Raw genomic sequence first — 20365 nt, forward strand, 5'->3', positions numbered from 1 at the left:
AGTTAATTTTATACCTAGAAACACTGTTATTTCTCCCAGTTAGGTTTTGTGGGTTTTCTTTTGGCAGCTGCACACAACTACTATTATGTTGTGGCTCTTATTAGGAATTGGTCTTCTTTTATTGCTTCCCAAATGATTACTGTCAAGTGTTCAGGAAAGGTAACTATTTCTCAGTGTACTCCTTTGGATTTTCAAGATACTGAAATAAAGTGACTTGCAAATAGTATTTTGGTCTCCCTTCAACTTTTCATTTGCTTTCCTATCATTTTTACATTAGCAATAACTTATGAAATAACTGATGATAGCAAGCACCTGTTTCACTCCTTAATTGACAGAAGCAATCTGAGTTGCAAACTGAACATAATCTTCACTTTTGGTTGAATGACTCTAAAGTATTAAGGAAGAATTCTTCTTTTAACATATTAAAAATGTCTTTACTGGAATGACTGTTTTTTAGTAAGTACATCCTTGGCATCAACTAAAATTATGATTTTCAAAACTGATGTACAGTATCTTAACATTCTTCCTACATTACTCAAGTTTACACGGCCATAATTTATGATATTCACTTTTTAAAGAAAAAGGATTCTTAAAGCTTGGGGCATTTATTAACACGCCATTTTAGACAGAGAAACAGTCAAAAAATAATTCAAAGAAGACTATCAAACCATCTCTTCCAAGATACTGACTACTTCTTAACAATTATTAAGGGAAGCATACTTAGAGCAATGAACATAAAAATCAACCAAGCTGACCCTATTTCAACTGTCCATTATAGGGAAATTCTTCTGCAAATACCACAGTCTTAACACCTCCCAGAAACTTCCAGATGAGATCCGCAAGGCACTTTGCTGAAAACAAGGATCACAGTAAATTGCTGAGGCAAGGAACAGAGCCACTACCCCAGCACAAATGAGACATACCTTAAGTAAGCAGATGTCAATGGTGAAAAGGAATCACTTATTAAAAAGAAAAAACCACAAGTGAGCTGCTTCAAATTAATACAATATTGTTTTCAGCTCGCCTCCATTTCCCCTCATCCAAAAGAATTCCTACTACTTTTTCTCACCAGTGATTTCAAATCACTAAAAGAACTAGTATCTATCTAACCTAGATGTAAATTCTCACAGCAATTCTGTTTAATCTCATTTTTAACCCCTCCATAAGTTGTATTACCCATAGCACACAAAAGACCTATCTACTTTAGCATTATTTTCATTACCTTTACATTTGTTTCACTTTTAAACAAATACATCTTCATTGGTAAATTTTATATAATATAATATAATATATATATATATATATATATACATACACACACACACACACACATACACAGACACACACACAAGTACTTTAGTTTTTTACACAACTTGTATACAGCTAGTGTACAACACACACACACACACAAAAACTGTATCAAACTTCTGTCTTTAATAAAATTTCCACTCTAAGAACATTCCTTTGAGAGAAAGCAAGGGTTGGTAAACCATATGGTGGGACCCAATTAGGCCCACTGTCCTTTTTTTCACACTCATTGTTGTTTATGGCTGCTTCCGCACGATGACAGTTAACTAGTCGTGACAGAGACTAAATAGCCTACAAAGCCTAAGTTACATACCTGACCCTTTACTGAAATACCTCACTGACCCCTTAACAAAAGTATTTTTCATAAAAAAAACTATTACATTTCAATCTGTGCTGAATGTTTAGATAGGGTAAGAAGGTAAACTCTTTGAAAATTAAATTATTATTTTAAATGAGTGACAAATAATGAGGCCCATTTCAATGAAGGTGGACAAATAGAAAAAAATGAAACAAATTCCTGACCTAGAAGCTGTATTGCAAAAATAAAACTAACTCTTCCAGTTGTAATAAGAACCACAAACTAATGAATATATTTTGGAAAGCCACCTTTAGCTCAGTTTCAGCCAGGAGGAAAGAAAAGATAAGAGGGTTTTATTTTTGGATTTTCTGCTTTGGCAATAAAGAGGCTCCAAGCAGGTTTGCCTCCTTCAGAATAACCTAAGTTAAAAAAAAAAACAAAAAAAAAACCTCATAAAAGGTACCAACCACACAGAGTATCTGGGGCATGAAGCTTTTTAAATAGCTTTTAAGACCTTAAGGCAAAAAGTATGTATCTCAACATCAGATTTTTTTTTAACAGTATGGCTATTCTAAAATGTATTTTTGTAGTGCTGCAAACATTGGCCAAGATAGCTCCTTCTCTCTCTTCTCTATTCACAGAAGGTGATGCATCATACTAGAGCTAACCATAACAACAGAACATTTCAGCTTTATTGCAGTTATGAAGAACATAAGCCTCTCTATGGCTTTCCTTACCAGAACAGTAAAATCACAGTAAATGTCACCCTTCTCAAACAAAACTTCAAAATTTCACCTATAATTTGGGGGGGGGGGGGAATCCCATTTTACTTTGCATTGTTCTCTAGCATTAAAAAAAAAACTTTGAAATTTAAATACTTCCCATTAAAATAAAAGTTCCATTTGATTTTAGCACAGTAAAAAAATTATTGTGTAAACACAAACAAGATAAATTTAATAGAGGAAAATGTTCATTACAGAAATTAACAATGTTTACCATTCTTTAAACAACCATATACATTATTAATATATACTGTGTATTTCCAATCAACTCCATTCTTAGGCTCAATTTAAGAAACATAATTGTAACATTTTATACAAAAAAATACTTCACTTCTAGGAAAGTAGACAAACTGCACAAAAACAGTACATGTATAATGTGCATAGCAAGATAGCTTGAAGCATCTATGTATGGCTTTCTTTAAAATAAAACTATTGGGGAAATGGGCCCATTTGGGACCTACTGTTACAGTTGACATATGTAAACTGTTTCACATCATTTAGGCACTTGCTAACAATAGTGTTCAATCCCTGAAAACTGAATTTACCCCAAAAAAATTGTACATCTGAAATAAAAAACAAAAAAATAACATGGGTAAAGTCTTATATATTCCTTTTAAATTAAACAACAAGTTTTATTAGTGCATGCACAAAACTAAATTGAAAGAAAATAAATTTTTATGTCAAAAATTTTCTGTGCAAAATTTACATAACAAACTGAACGGTACAAAAATATGTACAAGTTTAAATTCTTTGTTATATACAGAAAAGAAGCCCTGAAGTTTTCAATCAATGAAAATGTTGTAACACCTGTAGTAACAATGTAACAAAAATTATATAGTATGTAATTTTTTAATACAAGAATTCCATTATCCAATGATCCAACAAAATTTGATCCAAACTTACAAAGTGAAAAGTTTAAATTGATGATGCTGTTGTCATGAAAATAACCATTTTAAAACCCTACCTGTTGGGCACGTCCCTTTGGAATCTGTCCTGAAGTTTTATGCACTGCCACTGAGTCCACTATTAATGCTCCTTCATTTTCAACTGCAAACAATCAGTAAATAACCTGCTTTGGGTTGTCAGTCATTTTGAAAAGTTGCTAACAAAAATGGTTTGTCCCAATGTGGACATGTTTAGACATTAATAATAAACACAAAAGTATGACTTGCTTTGCTAATCTTGCTTCAAAATAGTTTCTGAGGAATAATTTTTAACTTTCAAGAAAAGCCATTCCCTTGGAAGTGCTTCTATGTTTCACTCTTTAAAGGGATAGCAACCAAGGGAAAAATATGGCCATTTTGTTTATGGGGGACAATTTAAATCAAATAAACATAGTTCTGTGCAAGGGAATTACTGGAGAATATAATAAAATTCAGAAAAATGTTCAAGTTATTTAACTGGACTTCAAACTAGACCAGGAGGGTTTAATTCTTCTCTCAAGGCAGCCCATCTACTTCAATGCTTGACACAGCCATTTAGAAAAGAAAATCACCTTGGAAGGGTGTTCCAATCACTGACATGGGACACAGCTTACAAGGAAAAAAGACCTACTTGTCAAAAACTCTTACCAAGCATCATATGAGGTGTAACTGTAGTTGAGTTAAACGTACTCTCAAAGGAGCCTGATTACCTTCAAAAGAACTATTATTTTGCAGATGTACATGACTTCTTTATCCACGCTCTCTTAGTGTATCCTCACACATGATGAGAAACTCCTTCAGCCCCATGGTGAAAGGGCTCTCACCATCTTTAGAGGAGCTATACTTATCAGAGTCATAAGGCTGGTGGAAGAAGAGAGGGAATGTGGCTGTCAGCCGTTACCCTCTACTAAGAGTCACTAAAGAACTAAACTGGGAAAACTGTTCTATCAAAATTCTCTTTGGCCCTAACTTCCCAAGAACACATTTAAAATATTAAATCAAGGTACATCTGTGCTGATTAGATACTTTCAAAACTTACATGTGCACTGATAGCATTTTCAAATACCACACTAAAACTCTCTCTTCTGTGGAAATAGAGCCAACTTTTAAACGTTTCAGGTACTGTATTAAAGTAAAAAATGTCTGCATTAGTTTTCAACCCACTGTTTTATTCTAAGGTAATTTTACTTTCCTTTTCACTGGTTAAGTACAGTACATTATTCTAACATATTCCAATCACGAGTAGCTTCCATTAAATGTCTCTGCCCATGACCTGCCCAAGCATCCTGATTGTCAAATACTCTGCCACAAAACCAACAGTTAAACTTAGCCTTTAGAACATTTTCAGAGGTAGTTTTCACAATCTGGTAATTGTTTTTGCTCATCTTTTTCAGTGTTAATTTTAGCACAAATCTTTCTTTCACAGAGCTAACCGGCTTAAATGTTTTGTGCCTCTTGGAAAAATCATCGTAACTTGTTTTAGAAGGGTTACAACAAACTGGTTTCAATAAAGCATCAATAGTTCTTTTTGACAATGAAACCTTGAGTACGCGTCCATTAAATTTAGCAATAGTTTTCATTACATTTACTACTTCTGGCGCATCTGCATCAGGATGATTCAGAACTACAACTGGTTGGTTTCTCCTAGGACATTTCACAAGCTGGTTGGAACTAAAGGGGAAAAGCCGCAAAGTTCTGACTGAATCTTTTGAAAGCCTAGGTCTGCTAAACCCAAATGATTCATGGACATCTTCAGGCTTTGCTTTTTCTTTACACTTTCTATGTAATGCTTTTTTTCTTGGAGGTTCTTGGTAACTATCCCTACACTTTCGTTTACAGCTTCTGTTTCTAGACACGAAGGCAATTTCAGAATCTTTACTTCTTACTTGAGTTTTTACTCTTGATAACTTTTTTTTCGAAGTCTTTTTCCTACTGAAGCCTCTCTCAATTGTACAATTTGTTTTACACCTTAATACCCTGGCTTCTGAATGGTCAGTGATACGTATTGGTTCCTCAGAAGATTCTGGGCATGTTGCAGTGGAAGTTATCACGATTTCATTTGCTGGCATCATATCATCTAGTAAGAAGGGTAAGGCATCTCTAGAAGACTCTGGCTCTTTCTGCTCTCCTCCTGCGGTCTTATTAGATGGTACATTGTCTTTCTGCAATGAGGATGCAGAGTTGCTTACTGACAGGTTATTAGCAGCAGTCACATTTAAAACAGGGTTAAAAATTTTCAGCAAAATTTTTTGTGGTGTTCCTTCAGGTTTCTTTGGCTGTATATTTTTATAATAAGCACTATTTTGGACTAATTTAGGCTTAAGCAGATCAGTCTTATTTGGCATCACACACTTTAAAAAAACAGCTTGTTTGCCATCAGGCAAAAGGGTGTAAAGAGGTGGTTTCGGAAAAATCTTGTTCTGCTGTTTTACTGAATCTGAGATATTCAACTTAGTGCCCTGATGCTCAGATATTACATTAGGAGTAGGAGCAGCTTTCACTGAAGAACCTGCTGGCGTTTTAATAATGTAAGGGCCTTTTAATGACAAAGTATTTTCTGAGCTACTTTTTACACTCAAACAGCTGCCAATGCTCGAACAAAGTGCAGGTGTCAGACAATTACCGTTTGGTTCTACTTTTAAAAAAGGTGTTCTGCCAGGATCCTTAGTTGTGGTTCCAGAAGCCTGAGCACTCTCAGTTTTGACAGCTGAAACACCTTCAAGTTTCCCATTACTAAATGTTAAAATCATCCCAGGTTTCTTGTTTAGAAGAAGAGAGGCAGGGACACCTTGTGTGTTAACCAATGGAAGTGGTCTTCCTGAAACATGTAATCCAGGCTTGTTAGCAATGTGCAATGGTACAAAAAAGCCTTTTGGAGTCTGAACAAATATAGCCTTTTTGGGTTCTGAATTTAGAGGTGGACTCTGCACATATAAAGACCCCAAATTTTGTGTAGTGGCTCGTAGTTTGTCTTTTACAAGCTGCTGTGTTATTATTGCATCTGACTGAGTCTTAAGTAATGTACCAAAGCCAGAAATTCTAGGAGTCTTCTCTGAATCTCTCACATCTTGTGACATTGACAACATTTGTTTTTCTTTTCCACTGTGTTTTAAATTCAGATCATTTGTAGGCACATTAATCCCCATACTACCAGATGGAATCGGAAAGAGGCCTTGTACTTTCAAGTCTTTTGAAGATTCAACTATTTTGTCTTCTCCCTCATGCTTCTGAAATGGCTGGTCACAATGAAGTGGAAAGCCTTTATCTGGAGTGTTACCAGAGTCTTGTTTTACATCAGGTTTTGCTTTTAATACTTCTTGAAGTAACTGGTTTACTTCAGGTGGCAGAAATTCTGATGCCTGTTGGCTCTGGAGAGAGAAAACAGATGTGATTCTAGGCATCATAGGTGACTCAATACTAGAAAAGTCACCCCACTTGGGTTTTTCAGTCATGCTCTCTAAATTTTGATTTTCATTAGTGAATAGGTTCTGTCCATCAATGTTTTGTCCTTTTTCTAAAACACACTGTTCTTCAATTTCTGCTTGTGTTTTTAAAGTTCCATCTTTATTATTTAAAAGACTAATAGATGCCAACAGGCTATCTGGGTTTGAGCTCTCCTTCCTCACTAGCGATAAAACCGATTCACTTATTGGTTGTTGAGTAATGGTCTTGCTTGATGAAGATTCTCTTGGAGGATTTTCACACATTGCTGTTCCTGAAAACCTACGACGTTTATTAGAATTATTCACTTTTGAGTAATTATGAAAAGGTAATGATCCTTGGTTGGAAGAGTCAACAGGTAACTCAGAGTTGACATAATTAATACAATAATTATGCATATCTCCACTGTTGTATGCATTTGGTTTGGTAGCACAGGTGCCTTTGTCTGGACTTTCAATGGCAGTACCTGTTATTTCAGAGTGACACTGAGTAATGTGACTTCCCCATAAGTCAACATTATCTCTTGTTTCCACTTTTGTGGTCAAACTCACTGATGGTGTAATCAATTCTGATGTTGTTGGCAAAGAAGATACACTTTTTTCATCATCCACTGTTTGAAGCAAATTATCTGTTTGAGATAGCAAAGGCATTTCTTTTTCTGAAGTTCCTTTCCCTGAAATTATAGGAGATGAACATAAAAATGGAGTAGCTGCTTTCATGTAAATCGTGTCATTTAACTCCGCTGTTACTCCTGTCAAAAACGCAGTGGTGTCCAAAGTCTGAGGCTGTAAATTTGCAGTGCTGTCCCTTGCAGCACCTGACTGTGAGCCTGGGGAATACAAATTCTGTTTATTGGTAGGTAACAGCTTTATCACAATATGTTGTTTTCCATCCACCATCTTGAAGCCCATAAACTTAGCACTGTAGTTAGCAGGAATTGTTATTCTATTATTTTTCACCATTAACACTGTAGGTCCTTGTACAGCAGTCTTTAAGAACCCTGAAGTAGAATTTGATCCCTCTTCGGCTCTGTTACACTGCCCAGGAGACAGAAGAGTTGGCTTTTCTGACTCTGACTCAGCAGGTTTATCGTTATTCTCACAGTATAGTCTTTCACCCTTTTCATTATCTAAATGTTCTTGAACAAGATGGCTCTGGTCTTCAGATTTAGCCTGTGTTTTGTTCACCTTTTTAAGCACTTGAGTGTTTTTTTCTATACTTCTGTCACTTCCATTGTTGATTCTCTTACGTTTCCAGAATGTCTTCCTTGATGCACCTATTTTGTATCTTTTCAGTATTAGCTTAAGTCCTGCTGAAGTCTTTGCCATCCTTTTTTCATATATGTCTTTTTCCAGTTTTTCTTTTGCATATAAATGTTCTTTGTGCAAAGTTATAACATGCCTTACAAGGTACTCTCTCCTGATAGCACCATAGCTACAATATTGACAAGTGAAGGGAAATGTTCCAGAGTGAATATGAAGGTGCTTCTGAAGGTCTCCTTTGGTTAAACAGATATAATGGCATTTATCACATTTATAAAGGATTTCATTATGTCTGTGAAGGTGCTGGACAAATGTGCCAACATCCTGGGTGGAGAACTCACATTTTTCACATTGAAAACTACCATTTACACAATGTGTGGATGAAAAATGCTTTGTCAAGTCTAATAAAGTATATAAATTCTCATTGTTACAAATGCCACATTTTACTAAAGTGATTCTATGAGTTCGTCTGTGTTGTTTAAATACCTGGAAGTCATTTGCTGAAAAACTGCACATTTCACAAGGATATGAAGGTAATTCACCATGGTGCCACATTTGAAAGTGTTTCTGCAAATCATTCGGGCTATATCGAGTGCTATCTCGGCACTTTAAACAGTTGAAATTGAGTATTTTTGCAGACATTTTTATACCCTCTTCTTCAACTCTCTCAGACTTATGGAGCAATATACATTCATCTACACAGCTTACAGTCTTTAAATTGACAGATTTTCTTGCAGTCTGCGGTTTACACTGAAATAATTTTCTGTATTTGTCAACGTCATGTTTCAATAGAATTTCATTTGGAATATTTATCTTCGGCAAAATAATTTTCACATTTTTTAGTTCATAATGAAAACTACTTTCTGAAATTTTTGGTTTAAGTACTGATCTGAGAGTATCAACTATTTCATTTTTCATATCACAATCTTTTTTTAAAGTAGTTTGGTTTTCATCAAAAAATAAATGTTGCTGTTCAGATGGCATGATTTAACCAAAAAAAAATCCCAATTTCTTTTTTTCTGAAAACACTTGAAGTTACTTGTAATTTAAACAGGAAACAATACTCTGTCGTGACATCTTCAAAATAGCAGGATTTTTCCCACATTAACTCACCTAAAATCAAACAAAGAACAAACATTTTCAACACAGAAGTATCAGTAAATTTCATATTTTAAGTTCATTTGACACAAAGGAAGAATGTTGATCATATAAAAGATATAAAAGAACTGTTAAGTATTTTAAGAATAGCTTACCAAGAAGTAATGGTTTGAAGAAGAAATAACACTAATCTGGATCTCAGGAAATACAAGTTTTACTTTTAGCTCTGCTGTGTGACACTGGGCAAGCTTCAACTTCTCTGCACCTCAGTTTCCTCATCTAAAGAAAACCACAACTGGATAAGCACCTTTTGGATAAGCACCTTTAAGCTCTAAGATTTTTATATTAAATTGATACTATAGTTTTTAAACAGGATTTTAAAAATCTTAACAAGAGAGCCCTATAAACTTAAGTTCCACTTACAGACACGGTTCCAATTATATACATGTACCATTAACTTTCTCAATTGCTTAGTTGACCTTATATCTATTACCTTGTGAGAATGTCAACAGACCTCTCTGCAGATTTCTACTTCCTTAGTGCATAAGGGATAATTTGCTTAAAACAAAAGTTTCATTCATCTAACAACAACAAAAAGACACTGTCTGCTCGCTCACGTTATCAATACTAACTGTTAAGAACGGAAGAAATTAAAAGGAGTAGCACATATTCCTGGGGTGCTCCTAGTCTATCTACTACCGTTCTTGGTTCCCTACCATTTTGGCTATTTGGCTTTTTTTGTTGCTAGAACTTAGACAGATTTTAGCAAGGAAAGCCCTTAGCAGATTAGAATGACCAGTTTACTATCTGCCTCCAATAGTTCAAACACTTACTGGTTTGTGTTACTCTAGACAAGTTTCAATCTCTGTGTCTTAGTTTCTTCATCTATAAAGTGAAAAAAAAAATTAGTACTTCTCCTACCTCTTTCACAGGGTTGTTGTGAGGATTAAATGACAAACATGTGTAACGGCATCCTGTACAGCACTATGTAAGTTGTAGCTACCACCATTACTGTATGCGATTACCACATATGAGACATTATGATTCAAGGCACAGAGGAATAGAAAACAGCACAGTGAAATGTGACAATTCATTGCTAAGAATGGAATCTGAGTACTGAAGGTTCAGTAGTAAAAATATCAAACAGCATATTAGAAGAATCACATTTTCTTACTTTCATGGTCTTAAACAGTATACGACTAATAGATATAATTAGGTTAAGCTTAGAAGAAAATAAAGTGTTGATTACATTAAGCTTCATCCATAATGTCTATTCAAAAGTCTCTAAATTTCAATTAATCTAAGTAACTAGGAACTTCACTGTTCAAAAAATCCTTTACTAAGGGAATATAACTAAAAGTTAAATTATTTTACATTACTATTAAGGGGCCCTTTGAATATTTCTCAAACTTAAAACTTTTGGTTAGGTCTAAAAAACACCTTCTATATTTTTCAAACATATATGTGCTAACCTGACAATGAATTTATTAGAAGACTTCCAGTTTACTGAAATTTTTTTAATATACCATGCCTAATACAGTAAAAAAAAATTAAATTTTTTACTATATCATTTAAAGCTAAATGTAAAAATTTCTTCAAAAGTAAGAAAAACAATAAATGGCTAAAAAAAAGCTCAATGATTCCTGGTGGACACTCCACACCAACTGAGAAGATTCTCTACAGAGTATCACATTCTCAACAGTGAAAAGCATCATAATCACCTAGAGCTTTCGCCATACCAGAACCTGGGGTTAGGGCTCAAACATGTGAAACTTTTTAAGCACATCGAGTAATGGTTCTTTTGCATTTGCCAGGATACCATATTGCAGTCATTCTGGACTACCCATACCCAAGCTCTTCTATTACTACATATGATCAAGAGGAGACTGTATCATAGGTTTCATCACGAAAGGCAAGCTGCTTCTTATAGTAATAATACATGTGTCCAAAAATATGTGTAATGCTAAAAGATGACAGATTTTGATAATATTTCTAAATATCAACAATTTCATATCAAAATATCTATACAATTTAAAACTTTTTTGCAAGAAAACACATATGCTGAAGTCTGACGATCAGCATGATTTAAATAACTCAATCAACCTAATACCAAAACAAACAAACAAACAAAAAAAACTACTATAAATATGATTGATGCATTTTGATGAGTACTGTGGAGAGATTCAAAACCATGGTCCCTACCTTTAATTGCAGCTTGCAATCTAAAGGAAGAGGCAGGACATATACATTAATACAGTGTTTATTCAGTTGACCATCCAGCAACCTCAAGCTTCTGGTATACAAAAAAAACAGAAAAAAATTAAGTCGGATGCATGGCAGCCAAAACAGATGCCACAAAGTTTACCCATTAAAGTGCACACACCCTTTCCTCACTGGCAAAACAATGCTGAAAAAAGAGACCACCTTATTAAGAAATCCACTTAGCTTTTACTTAAGTTTGATAACTGCTAAATAATTTATGTTGAATGTCATTATTTTTTATATTTAGTGTATGATGTGTATACGACAGTATCAAGAGAGTTTGTGTATTTTAAGTATCTGGGGGGTTACCTGCCCTCACATTTTAAGTTTGGAGGATCTCTTTGTCTTCAGCTATGTTCAACCTACTTTATGTGGCAGCAATCAGATTCATGGTAGCAAATTATACTAGGGTTGCCACCTATGGGGAAAAATGTATTGTATATTGTAAACAGCTCAGATAATATTAAAAAAAGGAAAGAAATTTTATTATAACTTTAATCTTCCAAACCTATTAGCTAATCCTCTTTTCACTGTAGACCAGTCTCTACTTCTTACCAATAACGATTACTGATTTTAAATCTCCTATTTAAATTACTACCTCCTATCTATGTATTATTACCTCAATAAGACTTGACCACCATCTCCTCAAGCCTTAAATAACAATACTATTTTTTTAAGGTATGATTGGCCCTTTAAAGTAACCAGAAAAGTTTGCTGCATCAAGAAGGCAACTTTAGTCATTTGATTTTCTCCCTCTCCCAACTGCCCAGTAAACACAAACCAAAATATGTAATTTAGAAAATCCTACAAAATGGCAAGAAACACAATTCAATGCACATGCCATACTGTGTTTAGAGAGAAAAAGTCCAGAGAGAGAAGTGTGAAAACAAATGCTGGCCCAGTCCCAAGCACCACTTTTAAAGAAGGGACATTCATTCAACCAATATTCAATGAATGTATTATCTACCATGCCCTAATTAAGGAAGTAGCAATTCCACCCACTCCCTCCTCTGAACATACCTTGGGAGAGAAGTAAGGGCTTGACAGGAAGATTGTGTGAAGAAGCCCTTTGGGGTGACAGAAGGCTTGGGCTGAGGTATGGGAAGAGAATGAATCCAGAGCTTTGAGCTGGGTCCAGAGACCAGACAGAGTTGGGGGTTGCTAGCACCAGCTGTCAGGAGAGAAGTAAAGAGGAAAAGTTATTTCTGAACAGAGATACATCTTTCTATATCCATGGCTATCTTCTGTTTTAGAATTCTGTCCTTTCTCCACACAAGTAAACTATTATTTCTAAGCTATCACATTAGTGTTCCCCAATCCATCTAACCAAAACAACTGAGAAAATTTGGGTTTATTCTCTAAGAATACATCTCAACTCCCAATGCCATCAAAAAGGATAAGCATGCAAAAACATCAGTGGATGCAGCAGCTCAAAAAAGGAAAAATGATCTGAACACTCAGAGAAACCTTTTGCCCATTCTCCCATCCAGCAGTGAAAAACAGTAGCTACAATGAAAGTTACTGCAGGGGGAAAAAAAAGAAAACTTGAAAAAAAAAATCAATAATTATTGGAAATCTCAGTAAGACCTCAGCTAATATACTGAGAAAAAAGAACATACTGATGTGAAAGAGAGAACAAAGTAAATGGAGGGAGAAATAATGACTTTGAAAACAAGAGAAAAAATTACATTGAGTTGTTTTTTATTAAAGGCTTGAATTTTCAAAATCAAAGACTCTCCAAATGCCAGGCAAGATTACTAGTGGGAGAGTATAAAACTCAACATCCATAACTTATCCCAGTAAAACGTTTGAGTTTAAAAGATAAAAATGAAATGCTACCCAGAAAGGGTGGAGAGGGAGCTACCTAAAAAGATACACACAAAACTAACTTTAATCAGACATCAACATTAAGTAGACATTTCACTCACAATTCTAAATGCTACAAGACAATGAAATAACATAGAGTTCTGAGGGAGAATAACCCAGGAATTAATTCTACACCCAGGAAAACTCTCATATATGAGGGGAAAAACACAATTTTAGTATGCAACGATTCAGAGAATATATTACATACGTACACTAGAAAAAAGTTTTAAGTAAATACTTCAGTAGAAACCAAATTTCTATAAGAAAAATGAACTAAAAAGAGAAATGTGATATAAAAGAAACAGCTGTCAACAATAAGATCTACAAAAGAGATGTAAATATTTTGTAAACACAGTTATTAAGAAAGCAGGAAAGACTTGAGAAGAGAAACATCTGCAAAGTGACAAACTGTAAGCAGCCCTTAAAGAAAAATTAACAATGGAAAACAGAAGAGGCAACAATGGCAACAAAATTCTAGATGCTGGAAAGCAGATAAGTAAGTAGTAAAATGACCTTGTAGACCCAAGAAAACAATCCCAGGCAGACAGTGGGGAAAACCAGGAACTAACCCATTTTACACTCTGAATCTTCAAAAGACTTAGGAACTGGCAGCACCAAGTAATTCTGAAATGGGAGGAAGGGAGGAAGAGGCTAAAATAAAGAGAAATTTGGAGAAAGCTGCTTGAGTTTTGGTTAGATGCTAAGATTCCTTTCCCCACCCCACCGTGCTAAGTGACTGCTGTTCCCCCACCACAGCAGAAGTCTGGACCCTTATTCTCTGCAGCAAGTAAAACAGAATCCCAGAAATAGAGGATACCAGACACAGCTGAGAGGATGGGTACAATACAGAAAGCTAGAGGATTAAATGACCACATACGTAAGAGACACGAACCATCCCCTCCCCCCATATCCCCCTTCTAGGTTGGCTCCTAGGCTAAAATGGTGCTACTAAAAATGTGGCCTGCTGATAGTCCATTAACTATTTGCCACCATCCACGACAAGATATGTTCAGAAACTGACAGTAGGCATTTAGAAACTATAACAGCAACTTTACAGTGTTAAGTTTACATCTGCTGAATCTAACAATAAAAATTTGGACTTGGGTTTTATATGCCTTCTTTTTAAAATTTCATTTTCTAGTAATAAAAGCATTATGATATACTAATTATAGAAACACAGGTTGACATAACCTTCACAAAGAACAGTTTGCAGTTATTATACTGTTGCATAAATTATTTATTATAAGTATTGTAATCATTTACATAAAATGATATAAACATAAACATAAATACAATCATACCTACATCTACATATAAGCCTGGGGGAAAAGTACATAACTTCTGATTCGCTTCTAGAAATCTATCCTAAAGGTAACAATCAGAGATGTTCACAGGAGCATTGTCTACAAAATTACAAAATTAAAAATAACTAGAGGTCCACCAATAAATAAATTATGGTATTTCTATCCAATAGAATATTATTCAATTTTTAAAACAATATTGTAAAGCCACATTTATTAATAGGAAGATATCTAAGACACAGTAAGTGGTGAAAAAAACAAAACAAACAGTAGACATACTAGGATTTAATTTGTTTAACTGTTGATAAATGGATAGAGAATAGATGGACAAACTGACACATGGACCCATACAAGTTTTCAGTAAAAAGTCAAGAATACACACATAAAAATGCTTATATTACTGGTTATCCTTAGGTCAGTGTTTCTTAAAATGTTGTCCTTGGATTACCAGGGCTTCCACACTGGCATACTTTCTTATCATTAGCACAAGCAAATAGCTTACATTTGGACGTAACAAGAAGGACAACCTCTTTGTCCCTAGACCACATCGTTAAGAAACTTTATCAAAAAGTGGCCTAAAGCCGTGAAACTTGAAATTCTCAAACAAAGTAACTTACTTTGTGGTAAACCAACTGAGTTTTTCCTGAACAAACTCAAAATAGTAAACTTGAGCCAGTACAAAATTGATGAATGTAGACACTAAAGGTGCAATTAAACAAAACAGGTATCATGCAACGCTGCACTCCTCTTACCAACACACAGGTACCCAATCACACCACCACAGAAAAGACTAACAGCTACAAAGCTAATGGCAAACACAGTACTCAGAGAATGAAGAACTACACTTTAGGTGTCACTATACTTTATAAATTCACGCTATAAAGAGAAAATTTTTGTTTATTTAACAATTTATTTGAGAGTCATGAGGTTACTGAAGAAGTAAGTAAAGGGAGCTGGCATCACCGGAATAGCAGTTAAGTGCATTGTTGTTAAGCAAATAAAAAGTTACATGTATTTTATATACAAAACAAGTGGTATTCAACTAATAATATGATTCCCAATCTTGGTACATTGATAAAAGAAAGTAAAAATTGTAACATCAATCTAAATTTGATTTTTTTCCTATATACTATACAAAGAAATAAATAGTTAAGTATTATATTGAACTACACTTGCATTAGGTAAGCATATTATTCTTTAATAAAGTACTGGCTTTCATCTGACAAATTTTATTTAGAATTTTCTTTTTTGATGCTATCATTAACAGTTTTGGTACTGGTATTATGAAGAATTTATAAATGAATCAGGTGTCTTCCATCATTTCATCTGCTCTGGAATAATTCACTAAACATGAGACTTGGCTGCTCTTGAAAATTACATAGACTGTAAAAACACACTATATGGGCCTGGTACCTCTTTAGATTTTTACACAGTACAATCTTTGCAAGTTCTTCTATGGTTTCTGGGATCTTTAAGTTTTCTACTGCTTGAGTAACTTTTGGCAATTTATGCTTTCCTTGAAAATAATCAATTTCCTTCACATTTTCTTAGTATACTCCCATAAACCTTACTTTTAACAATCTATCTTACAGAAATAAAAGCACAACATATAGATATATAATCAGTATCACTTAAATGTCTATGAATAGGAAAATGATAAATTAAATAAAAGAATACCCACATGAAAACATAAAGAAAGAGGTATACGTATTGAATTGACTTAGAAAGATATTGTGATTTTTTTTTAGTTTTCAAAAAAAGAAGTTGCAGATTAAGGCACGTAACACATTTTTAAATTAGCAGGGAAGATCCTCATTTTTATGTCAGAAGGAACAATCCCATGAGTACATGTTTGTACAAACACAGACATAGTAAACAATCTTACGGTTACCGGGGGGAAAGGGAGTGGGAAGGGGTAAGTTGGGAGTTCAAGATTTGTAAATATTAACTATATATAAAAACAGATAAATTTCTTCTGCACAGGGAACTATATTCAATATCTTGTAGTAACCTTTGATGAAAAAATATGGAAACAAATACATGTATGTATATGTATGACTGAAACATTATGCTGTACAACAGAAATTGACACACTGTAACTGACTATACATCAATTTTAAAAATAGATAAAATAAAAATTTTAAAAAGAAAGAAAAGATACCCTCTAAACTACTGATAACAGGTTAATTTTTTTAATGAATGACAGCATGACATGACATAACCAAACCAAACCACACCAAACCACAACAAAAAAACCCAAACTAAAACAACAACAGGGAGAGAATCAACTCTCCTAAGTACCCTAATTGAAACCAAGTGGGCAATATCACTACCACAAGTCTTTACGGAGTCCTGCCTGTATGTTCCTGCCCTTGAATTCTAGGAAATTCAGTATCCTTAATATAATTCCTGCTTTCAGCTTACACTAGCTTAAACTAGCCTAAGCTAATTTTATTACTTAACAACCAAAGGTTCTTACCTAAGATATTAAGTTAATAGAGCCATACTGATTTTGTTTACTTTACAGAAAAATAGGTTTTGTGATGATCCTTTAAACGAGTAGTGGAACTTAAACATGTAAACAAGGAGCAAAGGTTATCCAGACCATAAAAACAATTTTTTAAATGTTGGAAGAACTGTAGGATCTAGATCATACAGAGAATGTATAATCGGAAGGTTAAGTGAAAAAACTATAAAGGACAAATTTGGACTTGAAATGGAAGGTAACAATGAGCCACAGTTGTTAGTTCACGAGCAGAGAGTTATAAAAGTAGTATTTTTGATATATTGGAGAAACAGTAAAAAGAGAAGTGAGAAAATTAAGAGGACTAAGTGGCAATCTAAATAAAAAGTGAGGAATCAGGGAACTGGCAGTGTTAGCATGCATTAGGAACCACAGAGTAGGTACACAGAAATTTTTTAAAAAATGATTCCCAAAGTAAAATGCCAAGGATAAGGAAGACCATCCCTACAGAGTTGTTTGCTTTCTACAGCAGATTAAAAAGCAAAGACATTCCAGTCTTTAGTGAAAAGGTATAAAAAGGAAGAATCTACGTGCTACTCACAACACTCTAGCTGCTTATACATTAGACAAAGAACTAAAAAGCTCCGATTTCAGTTTAGCCCTACTTGTAACTCAGCATGTAGCTCAGTAATTTAACTTGCCACGTTACACAGATAGGAAAACTAATTAGTCATTATTTTTCATAACTAGCGCATTCCTTGAGTCATCAAACTCTTCTCTGCAGAGCTAACTGAATGCAAAATGTCACATGAATATACAACTGGAGACAGAACAAAGCAGCATGTATAGAAAATGCTTACTGAAAAATATAAGGTTCTGCCTAAAAGGATCTGGAACACTCAAAAAACCAAAACTCTTATTTTCAAAGCAGAACCTATTTTAGAGATCTCAAAACAATAACTACCATCTTTTCATGACTTGGAACCATTTGGGCTTACTTTTTTTTTGTAGCTGTTTCAAGTTTTAAAAAGTTTACCCCAGCTAATGCCTATATTTTAGACAAGTAAAAGAATAAACTTCGTCTAAATTTATATTGAAAGCCAGCTCTCTTCAAATCATGGTCTAATGAGCAACTTAAACACAGAAAAGTGAAATAAAAAGTTGTTATAATAAGACAAGTGTAAAACTGGGATTATGATAAATGCTCTAAAAATGTAAATAGTGAAGATACACACTACCATATACAAAAATAGATAAACAAGGACCTACAAGGTACTATTCTCAGTACCTTATAATAACCTATAATGAAAAAACCTAAAAAAAAATATGTATACATATACACACATATGTACACACATATACATATATATAACCAAATCACTTTGCTGTACACCTGAAGCACAGTATTATAAACTATACTTCAATATGAAAAAAATTTTATAATGTAAAAAAAAAGGAAAAGTGAAGTTGCAAATGTGATCAAGTACAGACACAGAAATGCTCAAAATGCTAATATACATGTGAGCCACATACCATTCAGGTGGGCTAGTGACACTGGTGTACAATTATGAAGGAGCTTAAAACCAAAAGTTAAAATACAGAAGTAGTTCCTGGTTCAGGTGAATCTTATTTCTTATTACTTTCTGAAACTGACTGCTCACTGTACACACACATACACACAATATGTAAGATGCTTTCTGCTCCCCCACATATACCTTTATTTACCTTTGTTCATACTGTGTCCTTTCACCAGGCTTGTCATCCCCTTCTCTCTCTCAATTCAATTCTGGTCAAACTTCCTTCCTAATTCTACCTCCTGTAGGGCCATGAAACCTTCTCCAACAGACACTAATCTCTCCCTTCTCTGAATATCCATTTAAAGGATAGCCATTGCTCATCCCTTTATTATCAACTGTTCTGTAGTTACACCATTTCATTTTTAAGTTTTACCTCCCAACGTAACTTACAAGCTTCTTAAAGACAAGTTCTATTTTATATTTCTCATTTATCCCTCATAAAAACCAAGAAGATTGTGTACAAAGGGACCTAATAGCTTCTTAATTCAATGATTCTTTTATTTTCAACTCAAATATGTGACTTCCTATGATTTCAGATTAAATCAGTTTATATCAATGCTACAGATCACAAACTTTTTTGGTGCAATGGAATTAGATTTAAAGCACACACACACACAGTCAAAAATCACATTTTTAATATACAGGAATTGAGAGAAAAATCAGAACTAATCTGTCCAAAGTGAAATAAAGACCACTGAATTTAACACAGGAAGGAGAAAAATTATTTTCATCTCTTGTTCCTCTCTTCTTCTGCTTGTCATTTTGCTCTGGCAGTAATCTAGGGAGAGTAGGCAGGTTTTGCGTAAGATTTTAGAACACACGGGCAGAAGGGAGAATCAAAAGATTTGTTATTACTCGATTGGGAGAACATGTATCAACATAAAATCCGTTTCCTTTCAGCTTGCCAAAATAATAAAGACTTTCAATTTTTCTCTGGCTGGATAAAGCACCTGTCTCTATGGACAGAAAACAAATTCCACTCCCCAGGTTTCACCATCTTAGTAAAGGTATCTCCAACTTTTCAAAAGTTCCCTTTACACCACTTCACTTTCATGAAAAGACCTACATTAGAATCTGTTTTCGCTAACCAAGAGAAATCTAAAGAGGATTTTCACTTTTGTGGAAAAAAGCAATAGGGGAAAATAGCACTCAGCATTTGTTTCACAGCGAACCATTACAGAGGCAGAGCGCACTTCAAGTAGTGAGTGGTACAGTCAAGCTCCCTCCCCAGAACTACACTCAGCCCCTCAGTATCAAGCTACCACAGCTTTAAACTGTGTCTGTGAGCATCTATGCTTTATCTTGATTTATTCTGTGCATCTGTTAGCAAGATGTGTCCAAGGCAACTGCTTCTACGTTTTACACTATTTTGGCTTACAACGTTTCATAGAAATGCCACTTTCACATGGCAGGGGAAACCCTGTATATGACACCACAGTCCACCCAGTTATTCAACCCAGAAATCAAGCAATCATTCTTGATTCTTTTCTTACTCCCCACATTAATCCATAAGCAAGTCCTGTCAATTCCATCTCCAAAAAACATCTTGAGTTCTTCTCTCTATCCCCACTGTCAGCATCTTAGTCCACTGTCACCTCTAACTTGGATTAAAACAAGTCTTCCTAACTGGCATTCATGCTTCCCTCTTGCCCACCACCTTTCTCTGAATCCTCTCTCTACAGGATCTTCTTAATATAAAATAGATCACAGTGTTTTCTGCTTAACACTCCTTAGAGGCTTCCCAAAGCACTTAAGAAGTAAAATGTAATCTCTTGGCCTGCAA

General features: G+C 34.5%; 1 protein-coding gene across 11 annotated transcripts in view; it reads right to left on the minus strand.

Moving 5' to 3' along the window:
- Positions 1–586: 586 nt before the first annotated feature.
- Positions 587–20365, minus strand: part of ZNF518A (zinc finger protein 518A) — a 29824-nt gene continuing 10045 nt past the window's right edge. For 9 of the 11 annotated variants that reach the window (XM_074373841.1, XM_074373846.1, XM_074373838.1 and 6 more), the window contains 5 exons: positions 12395–12545; positions 11315–11405; positions 9946–9997; positions 9268–9391; positions 587–9127 (listed from right to left, as the gene is read on the minus strand). In XM_074373841.1, the coding sequence (XP_074229942.1) occupies positions 4529–8998 (4470 nt within the window). In that variant the 5' untranslated portion in view covers positions 8999–9127; positions 9268–9391; positions 9946–9997; positions 11315–11405; positions 12395–12545 and the 3' untranslated portion in view covers positions 587–4528. Of the gene's footprint in view, positions 9128–9267; positions 11406–12394; positions 12546–20365 lie in introns of all 11 variants that reach the window. The other 2 variants (XM_074373844.1, XM_074373839.1) reach the window with 2 other exon arrangements.

Source organism: Camelus bactrianus, chromosome 11 (assembly GCF_048773025.1).
Source record: "Camelus bactrianus isolate YW-2024 breed Bactrian camel chromosome 11, ASM4877302v1, whole genome shotgun sequence".
NCBI classification, from domain to species: Eukaryota; Metazoa; Chordata; class Mammalia; order Artiodactyla; family Camelidae; genus Camelus; species Camelus bactrianus.